The 22172-nt window shown below is 47.7% G+C and overlaps 1 protein-coding gene across 2 annotated transcripts; it reads right to left on the minus strand.

The window, feature by feature from the left end:
* Positions 1–11294: 11294 nt before the first annotated feature.
* RAB33A (RAB33A, member RAS oncogene family) lies at positions 11295–22172 on the minus strand. Of its 2 annotated transcripts, none has more exons than XM_078063864.1 (2): positions 21115–22172; positions 11295–11878 (listed from the first exon to the last, which is right to left on the minus strand). In XM_078063864.1, the coding sequence occupies exons 1-2, from the start codon at positions 21382–21384 to the stop codon at positions 11423–11425; spliced, it is 726 nt and encodes a 241-aa protein (XP_077919990.1). In that variant the 5' UTR covers positions 21385–22172; the 3' UTR covers positions 11295–11422. The 2 variants fall into 2 exon arrangements, with proteins under 2 accessions (XP_077919990.1, XP_077919991.1); XM_078063865.1 differs by having other exon boundaries at positions 21127–22110.

Here is a 22172-nt window from a genome sequence, read left to right on the forward strand (position 1 = left end):
ACTGATGGGGCTACAGTAGAGTGGGGCTGGACAGGGGGCTGTGTAGTAGGAGATGGGGCCTGTGAGGTGATGTGGACCATGTAGTATAGGGCCTCCTAGGTAGTTGTAAGGATTTGGCTTTCATTCAGAGATAGGAAGCCATTAGTGGATTCTGAATGGAGAAGTCTTTAATACCTCAATGAAAAACAAAAAATCTTTTTTTTTTTTTTTTTTAAAGTAGGCTCCATGCCCAGCGTGGACCCCAGTGCGGGGCTTGAACTCATGACCCTGAGATCAAGACCTGAGCTGAGAGCAAGAGTCAGACGCTTAACCGACTGAGCCACCAGGTGCCCCCACAAAAATTCTTTATTACAGTCTTAACAGGCTCACCCTAGCTGCTGTCTTGAGAACAAGCTGCAGGGGACCAAGGGCAGAATCAGGAAGATCAGCTAGGAAGCTGTTGTAATAATCCATTTGGGAGTTAATAGAGGTTTAATTAGGATGATGAGAGTGTAGGTGATAAGTGGCTCAATTGAGGGTATATCTTGAAGGTTGAGCCAACAGAATTTGTTGATGGTTTGGATATGAAGTATGAGAGAAAAAGTGTTGTGGAGGATGGCACATTAGTCATTAGCCTAAGCAACTGGAAAAGTGGTGTTATTAACTGAAATGGAAAAGACTAAAGGAGGAGTAGGTTTGGGAGGGAAGATGAGGACTTTGATTTGGGACATGTTTGCATTTGAGATGCCTAAGAGATATCCTAGTGGGGATGCCCTGGACATCCTAATGTGTGAGTTTGGAGTTTAGAGGAGAAGTCCAGGCTATCAGTAACCTTTAAATTTATTAAAGAGTCACAGGCTATGAGATCACCACAAATAGAACAGGGATAGAGAAAGGACAAGGTCCATAGACTGAGCTCCAGGGCATGCTAACAATAAGAGGTTAGAGAGATGAGAGGGAATCAGCTGAGGAGACTAAGGAGTGGCTGGTATAAATTGTTCTTAGGAGAAAATGAATTCAGAATGCCACATACCACCATCCCTAATAGCAGAAACAGGGACTCTTTAAACATTGAGAGAACAAAATACCCCCAATTACTCCTACGCATGATAAACTCCCCTCCTGGACTCTTGTAAAAGTAACACTTGTCCAAAAGAGAGTATCTAGATCTGGAATGAATGTCCATAATTTATAAATGGTCTGCAACAAAGAGGTGCCCTGGCCAAATGTAGGAAATACCGGGTTACAGTTGCATAGATTCTTTATTACGGGATTGTTCGTGCTACATGTGGTCTGTGGTTCTCCAGGAGAATTTAGTGAGCACTTACTGGATCCTGGAATGTCCCCCCCTACTTAATAACTTCTAGACATTCATCTCCATAAGATACAGTATGGAGAATGCTGACCTAGATTAATTATTGTCAGATTTTCTGAATTGAAAAATAAAAAAATAGTTGAATGAGGGCATTGACTAAGATGAACTTCTAGACATTTCATTCATGTTCGTGAGTCATTTGTAAGGTGGCATATGTAGCTGGAGGCTAGTAATACCATTTTCATAGTCTTAGAAATTATATCAGGAAAAAATTGTATGCTCATTATGATGTTTGTAAAACTTCAGAAATATATAACTGGAACAGACCAGTAATTTGTGTTGGAGGGCATCGTCATTTTACATTATTTCAAATTCCAAAAGCTTCAGACTCTTACTGTAAAAACATCTAGCTTCTCTCTATAACTTATGCTTAGCTTATCAATCTACCCACTTGCCTACTTTTCTTGAAGCCATTACAATTTTCAGCCTATTATTTATTATCTATTAAGGAGTATCTATTAAAGTTTACTTCCTGCTTACACAGCTTCAAGAGATCTTCCTTGATACTAAGATTATGAGCTTCAATACCAGACTCCAGAGAAAACCCTCCCTGTACCTTCAAGGGGCAGTGTGGTGGAGGAGCTACGAGTCCAGACTCTGCAGCAGACTGCCTAGGTGGGATGGAGTTCCTACCCTACCAATGACTAAATGTGTGTGACTTTGAGCTCTGTGCCTCATGTGTAAAATGTAAACAACAGCACCTACTCATCGGGCTGAGGGAATTAAATGACTTCATAACGTGTGTATAGCAGAACGGTGATTGGCACACAGGAATGTAAGTCACCATTGTTACTATTACTGTTAGTTTATTACCACCCTTCGTGATTTTATTTTTGTCTTCATTTTATTCAGATAGAATGGCCCTAATCTTCACCCTGTTTTTCTTTTATTTATTCATTCATTCATTCATGTAATTTATAGAGAGCGTGTGCAAGAGCAGGGGGAGGGCAAAGGGAGAGGGAGAGGGGATCCCAAGCACACTCCCTGCTGAGCACGGAGCTGGAGGCAGGGCTCAGTCTCACGACCCTGAGACCACAACCCCAGCTGAAATCAAGGGTCAGATGTTTAACCAACTGAGCCACCCAGACGCCCCCACCCTGTTTTTCATTATGACCTTCCTACAATCATTTCTGGTAATTTTCTTTTCCTTAACCCACTGTGTCTTTCTTGAGAGTCATTGGTGAAGCACACAGTACTAAAGGTGGGCATACCATTAGATTTTTCATGTCTCAAGCCCACCAGACTTCTATTTTTATGGAATGTCTATGAATGCTTCTAGGTGCGTTTGAGTCATAACTGCCTTTTTTAAATAGTATTAAGGTATTTTCCCTAAATTATACTGCCTTTCCCTTGACCTCACCATGGTTCGCCTCACACTCAGACTCACACACCTCACTTCTCTGATTTTGAGATCCTTCTGCAGCCTCCCTCCTGTCGCTTTGTTATTCGACTCCCTGGAAAAGCTTGCTGTCCTCCACAAACTCGGAGAGGCTAAGGTGTATCTCTTCAATTGTTTGTAATCCTTCACACTAAAAATACCTATTTATCCATACCACTGTGATGTATGCTGGTGTACATAGAGTTAAGCCTTGAAATAAGCCAGTCCTAGGTTTACATCGTGGTTTGTTGTGTAGCCTCAAACAAACTTCCTCAAGGCTCGGCTTTCGCATCAGTGAAAGGTATGTAATGACGACTTTCTCACAAGTTTGCTTTAACAATTTGTGTGTGTGTGTGTGTGCGTGCGCGCGTAAGATCTGACACTGGCTTGACAGAAAGTAGGCAGTCGATAAATACTGCTGCTCCCGCTACTACCACTCATGTTAGTGCTCTTCCTCCGGCTTCTGCTGTTACTGCTTCCGTTGCTGTTACTACTATTACCACTGCTGAGAGGAGACCCTGGAAGCTCCTCATCAGTAGAATCTTCTCCTTGACAGTTTTAGTGGCAATCCATCAGCACTGTGGTTATCTGGAACCTAGTGTTGTAGTTCCCAGGTCTCGCAGTACATTCCTCCAAACTGCTGAGTGGATGATGTTTTATCACAGCGCTTCAGTTACATGTGGTGTAATTCTCCAACGTTGGAAATGAGTGTAGTTCTGTCTAAAGGCTATGAAACGACACTGCTTTGTTGAAAACTAGTATAGAATCCAATCTGCTTTGGAGAAAAACATTGTCTTTTGTGCTTAGAGAATCCTTTCCTTATGGGAGGCTTTTTAGTAATTATTACCAGGAATTCATTTTCAGGAATCTCGGCTACTTATCCGGTACTATTAATTTTGTGGGAAAGTGTTATTGTAAATACCAACAGTAAAGTGGCCTTTCTTTTTGTAGGACTTGGAAATGATTAAGAAGTTCCCTTTTTTCAGAGGTTAAAGATAGTGTTACTCAGTCTTGGAATTGTTCTGTTTGCCCCTTATCTCCTTCCCCCCTCTCCATCTTCTCCAGTATATCTACCTGACTAATTATAATGCAGAAGAACATTTTAAGTTGTACAATTTTCTTTCTTGATAAAATTTTGAGAATAGAATGGAGTAATTCTATCTAGCAAATCTTCAGAGCCTTAGAGCATAAGAATTCTTTTTTTAAACATTTGTTTATTTGAGAGAGTATGCATGCACGCAAGTGGAGGGGAGGGGAAGAGGGAGAGGGAGAATCACAAGCAGACTCCCCGCTGAACATGGAGCCCAATGCCAGGCTCGATCCCACAACCCCAAGATCATGACCTGAGCTGAAACCAAGAGTCGGATGCCCAGCCCACTGAGCCACCCGGGCACCCCTGTAGCATAAGAAATCTTGAGTGAATCAGTAAGTATCTCAAGCTTAGAAAACTTAGGCTATTGAACCAGTTGTCTGATTGATTAAATCAAATGTCCTAAAGACCACAATGTGAAGTGATTTTAAAAGTTTATTTAGTTCTTTTGGTGACTTTCAAGTAGCTTTGTGGTCAAATTATTTCAGTTCTGAATAATTTAAAAGAAGAATATATTCAATGCAGCTTTATTTTCAAAACTGAATGATCAGGAAAAACCTGAATGGTCTTCCATTTTCATTTCTTCCCGCTGCCCTTTATATCAGAGGAATTGAATAAGTATAATATACAAACTTTTTTCCATAAACTACATTTCACATGTATTATCTTAGTTAAATCTTCAAAAAAATCCTGTAAAGATGATTTTCAATCCCATTTTACAGATGAGCAAACTGATTTCACTTGTCATTCTGAAAAAAGTATCAAGAAGTACTGACTTGTTCACATTACAGAAACATTATCCTCCCTGCCCCGGTTTTAGTCGAATCTGAGCATTTTCATTAATAAAAGATGTGCACAATTTCAAAGCTGATTCTGATCTGTAGACAAATGAACAATCCTCATTCAGAGGCCTAAAACTGCATTATCTTCATAGGTGGCTTAAAATACATATGGACATTGAAAAAAAACGAATGCATGATCACACTGTTTGTTGTTCATAGTAATGGAAAGCTGGAAAGGATCTTAGAGGTCATTTCTTCCCATTTCAAATGGTGCAAGAAGGTCCTCTAAAACACCTCTTTTGAATGAAAACAGTTCCAATTGTTAGAGCCAGCCTATTCCTAGACTTTCCATCTCCCTATCCTGCCCTCCCATCCTAGGAGGACAGTTTGATCCTCGGTTGCCCACTCAGTCCCTGTCTCCAGGTTCTGGGCCTATAGCTGAGCTAATAGTGATTAAATCAGTTCAAGACCTGGCATCTAGCATCAACTCCCAACTCATCTACTACTTAGTCCTAAATGCAGCAGTGGTGGAGCCCTTAGTCCCAGGCCCAGGAACACATCCTCGTCTTGGGCTTAAGAGAAATAGAGAAGAGTAAGAGAAGTTAGCATTGTGACTAGCTCTGCAGTTAGACAGATCTTGGTCATACCCTGCTCCAACACTGGGCAGCATTTTGACCCTAGGCAAGCTACTTCGATCATTCCATGCCTCACAGGTTATTGTGAGAATTACACATGATAGTCCATGGTAAGCACATAACCGAATACTTGGTGCATAGTAAACAATGTTGGGCACCTGGGTGGCTCAGTCCGTTAAGTGTCTGCCTTTGGCTCGGGTCATGATCCCAGGGTTGTGGGATCGAGTCCCACATTGGGCTCCCTGCTCAGTGGGGAGTCTGCTTCTCCCTCTGCCCCTCCCCTCTGCTCGTGATCTCTCTCTCTCACACACACTCTCTCTCAAATAAATAAAGTCTTTTAAAAAAGTTCGCTGCCATTAATGTTATTTCAGTTGGAGGAATAGAGGTTGGAAACTAGGCTAGGTCTGATATTCTTCCCATCTAATGATCTCCCTGGAAGGATAGGCAAAACCACAATACCTGGGGTACATCCTCTTTATCCGAAGCATTGGGATTTCCACCTGGGATTGCTGGGTAAGGATCAGGTAGGCCAGATTTCTTATCCATGATTTTACCTGACGCTTCCTCCAGTACTTTAAGATTAAATGCAAAGGGTCACGGTACTTACTTTATCACTAGGGAAGGGATTAAGTACCAACTATAGAGTCAGCTCAGGTCTTGAGGTCCGTTTTTCAGTCTTTTTCAACTGGTGTAGAGGAATATTCTTGTGCCCTCAATAGTATCTCCTAAGACTCTCAGGCTTCCTTACCCACCCAGCTTCAAAATCTAGCTCCCTGGGCGGGTGAGGTGCTTCACAATGTCTCTTCTCCCTCCTTGCTGCCATGCTAGTAGTTCCTACCAGGGTCTGCAGATTTCCCTGAGGTGAGGTGAGCCCTAGTGATTCGGTAGAGGTAGCTTACTTCGTAGAGTAACCCTTACCATGAGATCTCCCCTCTTAACAAATTGTAGGTGTTCTTGCCACACACACGAAAAAAGGGCACAAAGAAACGTGGAGGTGATGGATATGTTTATTACCTTGATTGTGGTAAGGATTTTATGGGTATATGCCTATGTCCAAACTCATCACATTGTATAAACTAAATAAGTTCAGTTTTTTTTATGTATCGATTATACCTCAATAAAGCTATTTTTTTTTAATTAGTAACCCTTCTAGTTTCAGGTGTCTAAGTGCCCAAACTGGGACCAGGATTAGCTTCTTCTGTACGGCCTTCCAACCAAGGAAACGGTCAGTACCAGTCAGAAAAACTCCTACTGGTGAACACTTTCCAACCGTCATGAATTTTAACCAGCAGAGGGCACACAGCAGACGTGCAATCTCTATTGAATTATCAAGCTGTGTCTTGCGTGGAGTGGTCTTCACGCAGCTGGGTTCCATGGTTGCGCAGATCACTAGTTTTGAAGCTCTGGCTTGGGAAAGGTAGTTTCTGATTTGAGAGTTCATCAGGAAGCGTGGGGACACCCAGCCACCCAGAGGGAGAGAACACGTGCCAGAGAGAAGAGACCCGGGAGGCACATGAGAACCAACTATGGACATTTTAAAAATACAGATTCCTGAGCTCTGCCCCCACTGTCTGGGGCTAGTATCCCAGGAATCTGTACTTTAACAGGTTGCCAAGTGAGTTCATGCAGTTGGCTATGAGCCAGCATTTTGGAGCCGCTAATCTAAGGGTATTTCTGGGACCCCTATCTCGGTCCTGCTGCCCCAGCGCCAGTTGTTAGGGTCGTGGATATTCAAGGGGACTTGGAGTCAGAACAAGATTTGAAAGCAGTGGAGCTTTAGACCAGTCCTTCCAAAGGGAGCAAGGCCTCTCCCAGTGGGGGGGATGAGGGATGGTGAGTGGAGGAGAGCCTGTAAGTTAAGGCAGTGACTCTGTCCCCTCAGGTGTTACAAGAGGATAATCATTGACCTCTTTCTGCATCTGCTACTCGAAGTTGCTAGAGAAGCTGAGCCTTGCTATCCAGGGAGCTCTCAGCACATCTCCACACTCTCCATCCCCACCCCACACTCAGGGTGGGCTGTAGTCAGTTTCACTTGGTGGGCTTCTCCAGCTACTCTGGGCTGGGTATCCCTCCTGGGCACTGCTCTAGGTGGTGGTGCTCAGAGCAGCATCTGGTCTTGGGCTCTCTGACTGAAGGATCCTGCTGAGACAGTCCTCAGCCTCAGTGAACTTGGCCAAAGCAAGTCATCAGGCTGAATCTGGAGGCCTGAGCAAATGCAAGATACTGGGAGAGGGATAGTTCGTGGGGCGAGGGGGGGGACCAGTGACAATATCCTACAGCCCCAAAGGCTGAGCAGCAGAATCCAGCTGTCTGTGTGGTTCCCAGCTGTTGTCCAAAGGCAGGGATATCTTGGGACTCCTTTGGCTCAGAGCTGACAATTCTGTCAGCCACTTGGGCTTCTTGCAGAGACCTGATCAGGGCATCCCATTCAAGAAGGAATGTTCCCATTCTGGCCTCCTGGATATTGAATGACCTGCTTGCCAAACCCCCATGGGTCAGGGGGACCAGCTCTATTGAACCTGTAATCCCTGCAAGGGTTCTGGAGCTTGGAACTAGCTAGAAAGACAGTATAATATCACTGAAAGAGCCTAGACTGAAGTAAGACAGATCTCGCTTAGCCACTTACCATATCGGACAAGTCACTAAATCTGTCAGCACATCTATATTCATATATGTAAAATGGAAATCATTATCCCCACCTCATAGGGTTGAGGGAGCATTAAATGAGCTAGGGAAGGAATGTAGTGTTTTACTACAGGGCCTGGCATATAATAGGCATTCAAATGTTGGTAGTTATTTCTCTGGGTTCTGTCTCTGTCACACAGGTGAAGATTCAAGGGCATAGCTCCAAAAAGTAAAGAGGAGCTGTAGAGGAGACATCCTGGCCATCATGGATCATTCCAGAGACATAGTGAGGCTGAATGAGAGGCCTAGAAGCACCTCACTTCACTTGATTCTCCCTGCTCCTCACCACCCTCACAACAAGCAAGGTGTCATGGTTCTCTGGCCTCCTGAGTCCCCTCCCTCTGGTTGCATTCTAGGAACAGCCCATTCCCAAATCTTTTTGCTCAATCTGATGGAGGCCTGAGTGCCATTGTGCCACCCTGCTGATGCCAGCAGAAAGTTCTAGGGCTGGGAGACTGGGTGAAGCCCAGAGGTTCTCAGGATTCTCTGTTCCCAGGTACCTGAGGGAGAGCAGTGTCATTACTGCAGGTAAGGACAGGATCACGAAGGTGAGGCTCAGAGGACAGAGGCAGGTAGGATTGGTGAGTGCCTGCTAGTCACTGCAAAATTACCAGAGCCTTGGCAGGACCAAAAGATGATAGTCTTGGGGAAGTTCAGAGTCTGGTTTTTGTTTTGTTTTTTAAAGATTTTATTTATTTATTTGACAGCGAGAGAGGGAACACAAGCAGGGGGAGTGGCAGAGGGAGAAGCAGGCTCCCCGCCGAGCAGGGAGCCCAATGTGGGGCTCGATCCCAGGACCCCGGGATCATGACCTGAGCCGAAGGCAGACGCTTAACCAACTGAGCCACCCAGGCGCCCCCGGAGTCTGGTTTTTAAGATGGGGGCCAGCCAGCATGGAAATGACAGCCCTGAGGCCCACACTCAGGAGTTACCCAGGAAGGGTGTCTATTCCTCTCAGAGGAGCTAAGAAAAGTAGAGGCTTTTCCCTCTTTCTTGCTGGTCAGCAAGCCTCCTGAATCTTTCCAAAGGTTACTGAGTCTAGATGATGCTAAAACTTTCCACTGGCTTCCCACTGCACTTAAATAAAACCCTAGCCAGTAGACCTGGCCTTACCTACTTCTCAACCTCACCTCCCATATCTCCCCCCTTGCTCACACTAGCCTCTTTTTTGTTCCTCAAACGCACCAACCTCACTTCTGCCTCAGGGCCTTGGCATTTGCTCTTTCCTCTGCTCGGGGTTCTCTTTCTGATCTTACCCCTGGTTGCTTTTCTTCATTCGGGTCTCAGCTCAAATGTTATCTCTTCAAAGGTATCTTTTGTGTTCACTTTATCTAATATATTGCCCTCCCGCCCCCTCCCTCACTTTCTATCCATTTACCGTTTTATGGCCCTCAGAGTCCTTACTGCTCTCAAATTCTCTCATATGGATCTCATTTCTTGTTTACTGCCTATCTCCTTTATGAGAGCAGAATTTTATATTGTTCACCTACATATCCCGAGGGCTTAGCACAGTGGCTCATAGTAGATGCTCAGTAAATGTTGAATGCCTAAAAGGTGTCAGAGGCAATTCAGGTCTAGAAGAGGCAATCCTGATTAGAGGACTTAGAAGGTTGTTATCTTGACCCTGTTACAGCAGAGAAGGTCCCTGACCAAGACAGGCCAGGACGCAGACTGAAATGTACCCACTAGAATGGACGAGCATACCTGCGGCCACTGAGAGATGATCCAGCCCTGCAGCCAGGTCAAGAGCCAAAAGACCACAATAGCAGGTCGTGTCCCAGGTAAGGAGTCAGCATCTCAAGTCTGAGACAAGGCCCAAGGTTATTCTGCTGGGGAGAAGCATAGCAACAGGGGTTTCGGCAGACAGTTCGCCAACAGACAACAGGCTCCCAGCCCCTTGGGTGAGATTCAAGGGCAGGGCATTGGGTGGGGACAACTAGTAAGAAAACACAGCCCTAACCAGGGTATTAGGCAGGTTCCAAAGACAGATCCAGGCAGAAGCCAAGTGATGAAAACCAGACTGGGGGCTGGGACTCAGCTCGAGGCCAGGTGGGGGGGTGGGATGGGGATGGGGTGGGGAGTTAGCCAGTTCTAGAGGAAGAAGGTTGTAGGGACAACTAGGCAGGACCGGACAGGCTACTTGTTTGGGTGGGAAGCACATCTGGTACGTATTACCTTTCACTGGGGTGACGGGGAGGAGGACAGGGGACAGACCTGAATTCACCTGGCAGAGGAAAATGCTCAGGGGCCGTCTGCCTGGGACCCTCTTTCTGTGGGCTTCTGACAAGAGAGCAGCCTTAGGGAGCACCCCCAAAACAAAGAAATCCATCTGGGGCTATTGTAGCTCTGCCTTCATAACCACTCTTAGTTGCTTTAACAATTGGACAGGGGGCTTTCACATCCATAGGACCAGACATTTAAGAAATACCTACAGGACTCCTGCTGGAGAGCCACCAAAAACTCCCAGTGACTCAAAGAGCAACAAACTGTCCTGCCTCTTGTGCAGGCCTCCCTATCCTCAGCTCCCCACTAGGGCTGCTCAGCTCTTGTCCTTTCACTCAACCCCCAAGGTCAATCCTGCCTCCCTACTTTGGCCCACCCCCCTCCTCTTTACCAATCCAAATGTAACACTATTCAACATACAAAATAAGGTCAGTTATTTTTCAGTGACTCCTCCCTAATGTTGAGTACCTAACGCTCTCAATTCCCATGGCACAGACTCGAACTTGGGGATGTCATTGTGTAATTTTCGTTCACAAGTGGTTTCAGTGTGTACATTGTTCCCACAAGATCAGAGGGTCTTTGAACATAGGGGACAAATCCTCTTCTTGCTATGTTTCCTCCATAGCACCCAGCAAGGATCTGGGGGCGTAACGGATTGTTGGCTTGAGTCTTACCCTCTTCAAGAAACACCACTCTGGGTGTCAGAGACTGCATGGTGAAACATGGGAAGCAGGATTTAACTACTTTGGAAGCCAACTGAGCCCCTTGGGAAACCTATACTTTTTATTTTTAAGCTTTGGGAAATAAGGAGAGAGCCACCTACTCTCGACATCCAGGGAACCTAGGAAATATTTGTGAGTCAACATCTCCTTTCAAGACTTCTCTATCCTCCACCTCCATTGGCACCCTAGAAAAACATGTCTGGCCTGTATCCCACCCCCTTTGGGTGTTTCTGCCCACTGATGACACTGAGTAACAGAAAGAATTAGTCCTGAAGAAGTGACTCAAATGATTCAGGTGGCATAGAAGGCTGGTAGGGAGTGTGCCTTGGCAAAGCGTACCACTCTAGGAGGGCAGGCTGCTCTTCTACTCAGCACAATCAGAAATGTCTTCTTGGAGGAAAGCAAGACATGAAGGCATGTGATAATCTATACAAATTTTATTTTAATATCAATTTTTATGGAAACAAGCAAGTGTCAGCGTTATGCAGGCACGGAAAAAAAGGGAAAGAAAAAACTCCAGTAATAATGGATCTTGTATTTACACCATTTGGTTTCAACAGGGACAGGAAGTTTTACTGTTAGCTTCCTGTGCGAACTCCAGTTTCTGCACCTTCCCCTGCTGCCTCTCAGCATCACGATAGAGCAGGGATTTCTGAGCCTTTAATCGGCAAGCCAGGCACATGAAAATTGACTCCACGTTCTGGCTCTCTTTGGGGTCCTTGGCTGAAGTCTCAAACAAGAGCATGTTGTGGGCATCGGCAAATTTCAGGGCTAAGTTGGAGGGCACCTGGATCTGTTCCCTCAAGTCACACTTGTTGCCCACAAGCACTTTGGGGACTAGTGGGGGCACGGCGTGCCCATTGCATTCTTGGATCCACATCTTGAGGTTGGTGAAGGATGTCATCTTGGTGACGTCATAGACGAAGACCACTGCATGCACATTGCGGTAGTAATGCTCGACCATGCTTTTGCGGAAGCGTTCCTGACCTGCTGTGTCCCACACCTGAACCTGGAAGATACAAAACCCGTATCTGGAGTCAGAAAAGGAAACAAGAATGCATAGGAGAAAACTTGATTCTGTGATCTTATAAAAAACGTGGTGAGAGGGATGCCTAGGTGGCTCAGTCAGGTAAGCGTCTGCCTTCGGCTCAGGTCACGATCCCAGGATCCTGGGATCCAGTCCCGCACTGGGCTCCCTGCTCAGCGAGGAGCCTGCTTCCCCTCTGCCTGCCGCTCTCCCTGCTTGTGCGCTCATTCATTCTCTCTCTCTCTGACAAATAAATAAATAAATAAATTTTAAAATCTTCAAAAAACAGGGGCGCCTGGGTGGCTCAGTCGTTGAGCATCTGCCTTCGGCGCTGGTCGTGATCCCAGGGTCCTGGGATCGAGCCCCACATCGGGCTCCCTGGTCAGCGGGGAGCCTGCTTCTCCCTCTCCCACTCCCCCTGCTTGTGTTCCCGCTCTCGCTGTGTCTCTCTTGCTGTCAAATAAATAAAATCTTGAAAAAAATAAAATCTTCAAAAAACAAAAATGTGGTGAGAAGCCCTGACACAGACTGGCAGAGTGGACTTATCAAAGTATAGAGAGAGGTTTCTCTCAGGGATGTAAAATATTTCTTAAAATTTTTAGTTGAAAATCTTGAGTCAAAAAATCTTGGGGGCACCTGGGTGGCTCAGTTGGTTAAGCATCTGCCTTTGGCTCAGGTCATGATCCCAGGGTCCTGGAACTGAGCCCCACGTTAGGGTCCTGGGACTGAGCCCCACGTTAGGCTCCCTGCTCAGTGGGACCCTGCTTCTCCCTCTCTCTGCCACTCCCCCTGCTTATACTCTCTCTCTCTCTCTCTCTCTGTCAAATAAATAAATCTTTTTTAAAAAATCTTAAGGCTTTTAGTTGAAAAATTAATGTAAATTGGTGAACTTTTCTGGAGGGCGATTTGGCAATATTATTAAGAACCTTAAAAATATTCAAAATTCTTCAAGTCTGTAATCTCACTTCCAGAAAGCTATATAAAATAGAGATGTGGTCAAAATTCTGTACAAAGGTCTTAATTGCAGTATTATTTATACTTTTTTAAAAACAGGAAATAACCTAAAATATCAGTAAGAGAATAGCTAAAATGAATGTACATATCTATACAATGGACTATTATGCAGACATTAAAAATAATGTTTTCAAAGAGGAAATTCTCATAAAGTATCAGGAAGAGGGGCGCCTGGGTGGCTCAGTCGTTGGGCGTCTGCCTTCGGCTCAGGTCATGATCCCAGGGTCCTGGAATTGAGCCCCACATTGGGCTCCCTGCACAGTGGGAAGCCTGCTTCTCCCTCTCCCACTCCCCCTGCTTGTGTTCCCTCTCTCGCTGTGTTTCTCTCTGTGAAATAAATAAATAATCTTAAAAAAAAAAAAGTATCAGGAAGTAAAAAAGCAGGATACAAAATTTTTCATATACTATGGTCCCAATTTTTCAGAAAAATATTAAACATAGATATATGCCTAGGAAAGACTGGAAGCGTATGTACCAGGAGATTAATGGTTATTTATGGGCCGTGGGCTATAGATGGTATTTATTTTCTTTCTTTTTTGTATTTTCCAAATTTTCTACTATAAACATATATCACTTTGTCTTGCATTCTTTGCATGACTTTTTAAAGAAAATGAAGTTAGTGTTAAAAGTCTCATCTTTTAGCTTATTTTAAGTTCACTTCTTTGGTATGTAAAAGGCAATTTAGCTCACTGGATTTTTCTTCTGCATCTCAGCTTTTAGGATAAAGGCCAAATTATGAAGGAAAAATGCTGATATCAGTAACATATACAAAGATGCAACTCCCAAGGGATACCCTGGAGTCGACACACATTCAGCCCCATCTACTTCCCTTTATACATCCAAAGTCTTGGACAAGAGAAATTCATAATCAGAATGATGGTCCCAAGGCCCTATACAATTCTCAGTTATCAAAGAAAATTGGATTATGGTCACTAATTGACTACTACAGCTCTTTAAAACCAAGTATAGCCTTTATTTGGAGTTAGCAGTCAGTGAGTATCTGGTAAATATAATTGAATCTCTTTGCTGAGTGAAGATCTTACAGGGCCCCAGAGTCCTCATCATTCTGAACATCAATTTTCATTGTCCAGGCTCCCCTTCATCTCCTCTAGGGACATGACTGCCACATTCCTTTGGCACAATTGTCAGATTCACCCCTTCTTCTATTTTGATTTTCATGTCCCTAGGCCAGATCCTCCTCTCCTCACTGCTGGACTACAGCAGAGTCTTTTTGATTCTAGAAGTCTCCACTCCACCCAGCCTGGTTTCATACTGCTCGGCTACACCCGGTTTGTTCCCTCGTGCTAGTCCATCCTTCCCCAGCAGAATTGGGTGCCCCCTCATTGCCCTATCTGAGTCTCACCCATCCTTCAAGGCTCAGCTCACATCTGCCTTCTTCCTAAAACTCCATTTTTCTCCAACTTCTCTTAAATTCTCTTTTCTTAAAACTTTCTATTGCACTTTGAGTCTGTACCACACCATTTATTTTTTTAAAGATTTTATTTGAGGGGAGGAGAGAGAGAATGAGCAGGGGGGAGGGGCAGGGGGAAAGGGAGAAGCAGGCTTCTGGCTGAGCAGGGAGCCCGACACAGGGCTCAATCCCAGGACCCCAAGATCACGACCTGAGCCAAAGGCAGACCCTTAACCGACTGCGCCACCCACGTGTCCCTGTACCACACCACTTAGAATATATTATTTGTTCTCTAGTTATTTAATCAGTGCTCTTGGCATTTCTCCAGCCAAACTTGTAAGCAGTTCTTTTTCTGCATCAGATCACTTGTCACCATGGTTGCCACCATCATCATTATCATCATCATCATCCATCATCATCATCAAAAAGCAGTACTGGCCTGAGCCACCAAAACTACAAGCAGTCTGGCATCCTACATATCTGCCAAGGCGATTTCAGAGAGAACATTCGACTTTGGTTACGCAGAAAAACATAAGTCCTTGAACACTGATTTGCGTCAGAAAGCAGAGACAGAAAAGATTTTATTTCTTCCGCCTCGCCAGTGCTCTGAGCAGGGAGGAAGGGAGAGCGGGCAAGGAAAGGGATGGAGGTCAGTGGGAAGAGAGCGGGTATAGCACAAGAATATCATTACCACTTGGCTCCTGATCCCCACCCCCACCCTCCAGTAGTCCTAACTCCTGCCTCTGAGCAAGGCTGAATCCCTACCAGCCCTCAGGCATGTGGCAGATGCTTTAACACCATGAGCTCAGAACTCTAAAAATACCTGCCACTAGCAGGAACACGGGTGGGAGTGTGTGAGGTGTTTGGGGCTGAGTAGGTTGGCTGTTTGGCTTTTCTTTGGCTTCAGAATTGTATACACCATCCAAACTGCCGGAGCTGTGGGGGAAAGACCCTTTCTGCTGTAGACCTCCTTTGCCTTTCCAATGCCATGGGGAGCCCTGAAGCTTTTGTTTGGAGGCTCAGAATTTAAACTGTAACACTGCTCCCGTTCTAGCTCCTTATAAACGCCACCTTAAAGTTCTTTGCACCCCTCTCTGTGGCAGCAGTGAGCCAGGAAACAGGCTGCTCACAGCAGAAAATCAGAATGGATGGTTTGGCCTCAGAGCCATCACAAAGGGAGAGCACAGCAGTCGGTTCACTGCACACAAATGACCTCATTTTGTTTGGGGGTTTGGTGTCCCTGTTCTTAGCATCCTCCCAAACCCACGATCCCTGCCAGACAGTGAAAGCATCTCCTTCCGCTTTCCAGCTGGTACTCCTCTCATCCATTCTTCCTTTCCTGTGGGCCCTGCATCCACACAGTAGCCAGGGGTGCTGACTGCCCCTTAGCCACCTACATGCTCCCCAGATCCTCTATTCTCTCCAAGGGCTAGTGGGGGCATAGAGGAAGCAAACCAACTTGGGTACAAACCTCAGCACAATCACGTGCTATTACTAGTCAGGTGTCCCTAGGCAAGTTACTTACTCTATCTTCAGTGTCCTCCCCTGCAAACTGAGGATAACCTCAGCAGTCTTGTGGGGATGCTGTAAGCATTAGCGTTCCTTATAAGTACATGACACAGCGCCTAATGCGCACTCTCCCTTCCTCCCTGGCCCGAAACCTCCACCATCAAGTCTGGCCCGACAACTAATTGAGCAGGTGCTGTGGGAAATGCAGCAGCAGTAGCCTTGGAATTGAGAGACCTGGGTTCCAGCTCCTCTACTTAGTAGCGGAGTAAATGACTAGGCAAATTAAATAACACACAAGAAAGAGCTTTTGCAAAATATAAGTGTTCTGCAAGAGCTAGTTGTTGCCATTGTCTCAGAAGGCCCATCGGCCGTCCTGGTAGCACTGGTCCTTGGATCCACTGGTTCTCCTCCTGGAAAGCCCAGAAAGCTTGGCTTCTTGATGATGGGCGAGAGCCAAAGCTAAGGCAGTCACTGGGGAGGGGGAGAAGAGAGTAAAGCCAGCAACATGCCATGGGTGGCTGGGGGCAGGCCCAAAGGGACAGGGGGTCCTGTCCTGCTGGAGGAGGGTCGAGGGGCAGAGTGTGGGGAGCTGCCAAAGATAAATCTAGTTTTTTAAACCATTCTCCTGGGGCTACCGCTGCCTGAGCAAGTTTCAGCAAGTCCCCCACCCCTGCACGTGCTCTTAGCTGACATGGGTATTTCTTTTCCCTGGGGAACATATCTGGCATCTTTCTATAGATGAATGTCCTTTTGTTGGAGGCCGGTGGGGGAGGGTAGAAATGGAAAAAGGGAGACAAATACATCTGTAACCTTTGGAGGATGCCCGAATGGATGATGGGAAAAGTCTAAAACAAATCTTTTTTCAAGTAGCTGGACTGTCCCATCTGCGTCTAAGATACACACCCATTCACACAAGATGCTGACACAGAGAATGGCAAAGGAGGACAGAGACAAAGAGAAACTCACGTGCAGAAAGAGAGGCAGCAAGGCCGACAGAGAAACACACACTAAGAGATAATTAGCCATTAAGCAAACTGGCAGAAGATGGAAGCTCAGAAGCCCTAAGGAAGACATGATGTCATTCTGACTGCAGGCAGCTTCTGAGGGAACACTTAGCTCAGCCTCCATCCACTCAGTAATGTAACACAGGAAGGTGTTGGTCCAAGTGCTCAGCAGAAGAAGAGAGTCCACAGTCCTGGGCAGCACCTGCCCACGGCCATGGCTGACCTGCAGTTCGCCCCTGGTCTGGAGGGCTGGGGCAGAGGGGGTGCCCAGCTGTCAGGGGGAGAACCAAACTAGACAGGAGCAGGGGTAAATTCCATGAGAATTTACAAAGAATGGCTCAAAAATTAGTTCTGAACCTCCCCTCTCTTACCTCCTCCATCCCCCCCCCCCAACTCCTATCTGGCATTTTTCAGTGCTTTTGGGCTGTGGCAAGCTCAGTATGATTGAGCTAAACCTGTAGGAGATGGACACATCCTGTCCTTAAAGGCTGATGTCAGGAAGACCTGTCATCTTTCCTATATGATGCCCCTCGTGTCCCTGTCACAGGTAACTGCATGGGTTGGGCACACCATGGGACTAGCCCAAATTGCCAGGGAAGAGCACTGGCCAGGCAATGGGGAGACCTGAGCGGTAGGCCTGTCCCTGTGTGATCTTGGGCAAGTCACTTTCCCTCTCCAAGCCTCAGTTTCCTATCTGTTAAATGAGGACACTGGGTTAGAGATTCTTTAAGGTCTCTTCCATCTCTGAACATTCTCCGATTCTCCACATCCAAAGGGAGACAGTCAAGGTGCAAAAAGTAAAACCCAGGCACTCAACTCAGTGTCTGGGGTGCAGTTGAAGGAGACATCTTGAAGGTTCCTGAGTTCCAGGGCTATAACCCTGGGTCCCTGGCCTAGAAGAGCCCACAAGGCTGGCTGCCCCGCGTGCTACCCGCCCCTGAGCACACTGCCCGGGGCCAGAGATTGCCCCCCCCCCTCCCCAGAGCAGAGAGCCGTGGTAAAGAGCATGGGCTCTGAATCCACGTGGAAATCCGGACCCTGTCCCAGGGAAGGCAGGGGAGTGAGACAGAGGAGTGCTTGGGCTCAAGGGTCAAAGACGGGAGCTCAGATCCAAGTGCCTTTAGGCAAGTTATTTAACCTACCTTTGGTCTCCATATCTATAAAATAGGAATGATAATAACAGTCCGATTTGCATAGGGCAGCTGTGAAGATCAAATTAGATAGTGCATGCAAAGCACCTAGCCCAGGCTCTTGGTTTAATCAATAAATAGCAGTTATTATTATTGTTGTTGTTGTTGTTGTTGTTGTTGTCTACGCATTGGAAGCTTTCCTGGATGTTCATGTTAACCAGGAAACACTGGATTATAAATGTTGTGATCGGGAGGGGGCGGGGATACATGATTGGAGACACCAAATGGGGCTTCGAAGCCCTAGAGATGGCCCTGGTAATTAAGAGAGTAGCCCCCAATCCAATAACACAGTCCCCCATCCCCCTGCAGGGGCCCCGGGGAGGCAGCCCAGCAGAGGCCACACCCTGTTCCGGGGCCGGGGAAGAGCTTGCCCAGACCTCTCCACCCTGGCCCTGTGGGGGCTGGCACTCCTCCTACCGCTGGCTGTGGTCTAGGGCCACTTCAGCCTGTCACCCTGGACTTCTCTCCCTCCCCCGAAGGGAGAAGCCTTCAGCAGTCACCTCCTCGCAGGGATTCGGCATTTGTTCCCTGAAAAACCCCCAGCCGGCGGGAGTGTTGGGCAAATCGCCTCCCCTCTAGATCTGGTGCTAGCTGCCGCGCGGCCACCTTCCCACAGACACGCCGCTCTCGCCTGCTGCCTTGGGCCCCCGAGCTGCAGCGGCTTCACAAGAGGCAGGGTCACCCTCTCGCCGCCCCCGCCCCGCACCCTGAGCTCCTTCAGAATCTGCACTCAGAAGGCCCCTCGGGGAGCAGTGTCACAAGGCTCTGCCCTCTCGAAAATATCATCTTCCAAAAAAAGCCTGTATTAAGCACTTATCGGCACATGGTGTTGTGCTGAGCTCTGTTTCTGGTGAGTCACACTGTCACAGGCTCTGCCCTCTGGGAAAAAGTCTGGAATCTTTGGCAAAGACTGTAAAATCCAGTTTCGCTAAGTACTGGGGTGTTAGAAGGGAAGAAGTCTTCTAAAAATTTCCCCAAGGCCATTGGGCAGTGGCCCTCTTCCACTTGTTTTTCCCTCCCGTTTCCCACTTTCTGGCTTCCTCCTCTCCTCTCCACTCCTCTCCTCTCCTCCTGTCCTCTCTCCTCCCTCCTCCCCCAAACTCCCAAACGCTTCTTTTTCCTCCATATGAATTTCAGGTGGACTTATTTCCCTTCTTTTAAATCCAGAGAACTCTTTGGCTCAATGGGACACTTGATTTTAAGCAAGCAATAGCATTAAGCGTTAAGGCCTTTGAGGGTTGAAGAGCACATCCGTAAGTATATTCCCACTTTGCATTAAAAAAAGGCATGTTTTAGAAATTCCAGAATCTTACAACCTTGCATGAAAGAAGTTTGACACACCAGAGAAAGTCCAAACCAAGTAAACCTCAACATAAGAGCCCTAGAAAAGGATAGAGACGGATAGCTACTTTTAACTTAAAAAGGAAATGTAGCAATTCCCCTCAAAATGCAAGGGACAAAAAGGTCACTATTTCAAAACAGTGCCCTATCTTCCTGACCCTGGGACTCACTTGTTCTCCAGAGCTCTCCCTTACCAGGACTGAGCTGCCCATCTTCCTGACGTCTAGTGCCTTGGCCCAGTCTCTGAAGCCATTTTAACACATTCATCCAAGAAATAATAATAATAAAAATAAAATAAAACACCTTCATTTTAATAATCAAGGAATCCGGAGTTGTGCACAGTTCAGAGTGCTTGATCCTTCTCCACTACCCAGCCCTTCTCTCCACTTCACCCAGAAGAGGGGCCTTGGGGTCCTTTGGGCTCTTTGACCAGCAAGGGGGAGGCTGACCTTCACCCGACAGGGTCAGACCATAGCCTCGAGAAAAGCCCAGCTGTGGGCCTAGGGGAGTTGGCCTTTAGTGCCCAGTGCCTTTTGAGGTGCATTCCTGCCCCTCATCCTGTCCCCTGTGCTCCCCTGACACATGAAGCTGCCCTTGTCATGTCCTCCTTCTGCACATAGAAATATTTCTGCACATTGAACTATTTCTGTCCTATCGGGTTTCTACCTTTTTTTTTTTTTTTTAAGATTTTATTTCTTTATTTGACAGAGAGAGCCACAGCGAGAGAGGGAACACAAGCAGGGGGAGTGGGAGAGGGAGAAGGAGGCTCCCCACTGAGCAGGGAGCCCAATGCGGGGCTTGATCCCAGGATCCTGGGATCACGACCTGAGCCGAAGGCAGACGCTCAACGACTGAGCCACCCAGGCGCCCCGGGTTTCTACCTTATCTGAACTAAAGTGAGCATAAATGGTCAGACAAGAATATCTGTACTTAGCCTATTTGATAAATAAACTGATGGGGGGGAGGAGCAAGACACTTTTCCTTGGCCTCCAGATAAGTTGCTCTGCATTTTTACAAAGGCCTACTGAAGACAATACCAACAGAATGAGTAATGAAGCAGTTCATTCATTAGGTATCGCAGACAAATAAAGAAGAGACCATTGGAGAGCGACTGCTCCAAGAGAACAAGTTTGTCTCTTATGCAGGGCTGGTGTGTGACCCTGTCTCAATTGCTTTAAAAGGGCTCATGGCTTTGTGCCAGAACCACCCCCACTTCACCCCTATTCCACCTCAGCCCTAAGCTTAACCATAAGCCATAATTTAAAATAAAGCTCTTTTCACTCACTATGGATTTCCATCTTTTCCCCCTCTCTAATGCCTCAGGGCTAAGCCCAAGTGGGTTCTTGCAGCCCATTCATACCCAAGAGGCAGAAGAGACCCCAGGATGTGTAAAGTGCTTTGGGATCTATCCCACAGACCAGGACCAAGAGATGCCTCATGCCTCCCTCTGCCCACAGGTGCCATGCTCCTGGCTCAGGGTCAAGGATGGGATCAGACAGGCTTTTCCTGTGGCAGATGTCAGGCAGGGGCAAAGGGCAGGACTGTAACCACTCCCGCCAGCCCTAAAAAGCAAAACAAAACGGGTGAGGTGGGAACCAGGCCACTGAGAGAAGCGAAAGGGAATGAGGAGGTGCCGAGGGTCTTGGGCTCGGCAAGCGGCCACACGGCCACGCGCTGGACGTTTACAACCACTAGAGCGATGCCTCGGGCGAGGCCCCCCTCCCAGATCCCTCCCTTCCCGGACCTGACCGTCTGGATCACCTTGATCTTCTCGCCCTCGATTTCCACGGTCTTCTCCCTGAAGTCCACGCCAATGGTGGCCTCAGTCTTGTCCGGGAAGGTCCCCCCGCAGAAGCGGAAGGTCAGGCAGGTCTTGCCCACGTTGGAGTCCCCAATCACGATGATTTTGAAGATGCGAATCTGTACGTACTGGTCCAGCGACGAGTCGAGCTCCAAGGACGCCAGGCCAGCGGCCGAGGCGGGCTGCAGGCTCCCATGGCCCAGGATGGGCTGCGCCATCTCCCCCGGACCGGACCCGGGCCCCAACCCCCCTCGAGGGCTCCACACAAAGAAAACGGCCACGTTAGTGCGCTCGAGGCGAGCGAGCTTTGTGCGTGTGAGTGTGTGCGTGTCTGTGAGTGTATGTCCGCGCGTGTGTGCGTGCGCCGGCAACGTGTGCGCGCGCGCGTGAAGGGGGTGCCTCTCTCCCCAGGCCCCCCTCCTCCGCCAGCGCACCCTCCTTGCCGCTCCGAGGCACCGACACAAAAGCCGGCGAGCCGGAGAGAGATGGAGGAGAGTGAGCCGGCCGCGAGCCTCCTCCTTCTGCCTGCGCCCTCGGACCGGACGCTCGGGCGGGCGGTCCTACGGCACTCCCCAAGCGGCTGCCGCCGCCGCGCCGTTGCCTAGACCCTCCCCTGCCTGGACCCCAGGGACACACCGGAGGGAGGAAGCCTAAGGAGGGAAGGGAGGGGGTGAGGAGAGCGGCACACGCCGCCCCGGGAAGGTCTTCCTTTCTCCTTGCCCCCATTTATTTTATAGGTTGCGGGCTCCCCGCCCCCATGTTCTCGGAGCGCGCGGGGTCAGTGGGCAGGGAGCACAGCTGGAGAGGACAAAGAGAGCTGCACCGTAAGGCATCTCTGGACCACTTCGGCCCCGGAGCGACACGACTCGGAGGGGGGTGGGGAGGGGCAGAGATACCTCTTTCACCTCCCGCGCCTCCTCGGCCCCCTCCCAAGCGTTGGGATAAAGGGATGCTCTGTCTTATTGAGTAAGCAGGTGCACTCGCGCGCCCCAGGGAGCCGGGGAGG

This window comes from Halichoerus grypus, chromosome X (assembly GCF_964656455.1).
Source record: "Halichoerus grypus chromosome X, mHalGry1.hap1.1, whole genome shotgun sequence".
In the NCBI taxonomy this organism is placed as follows: domain Eukaryota; kingdom Metazoa; phylum Chordata; class Mammalia; order Carnivora; family Phocidae; genus Halichoerus; species Halichoerus grypus.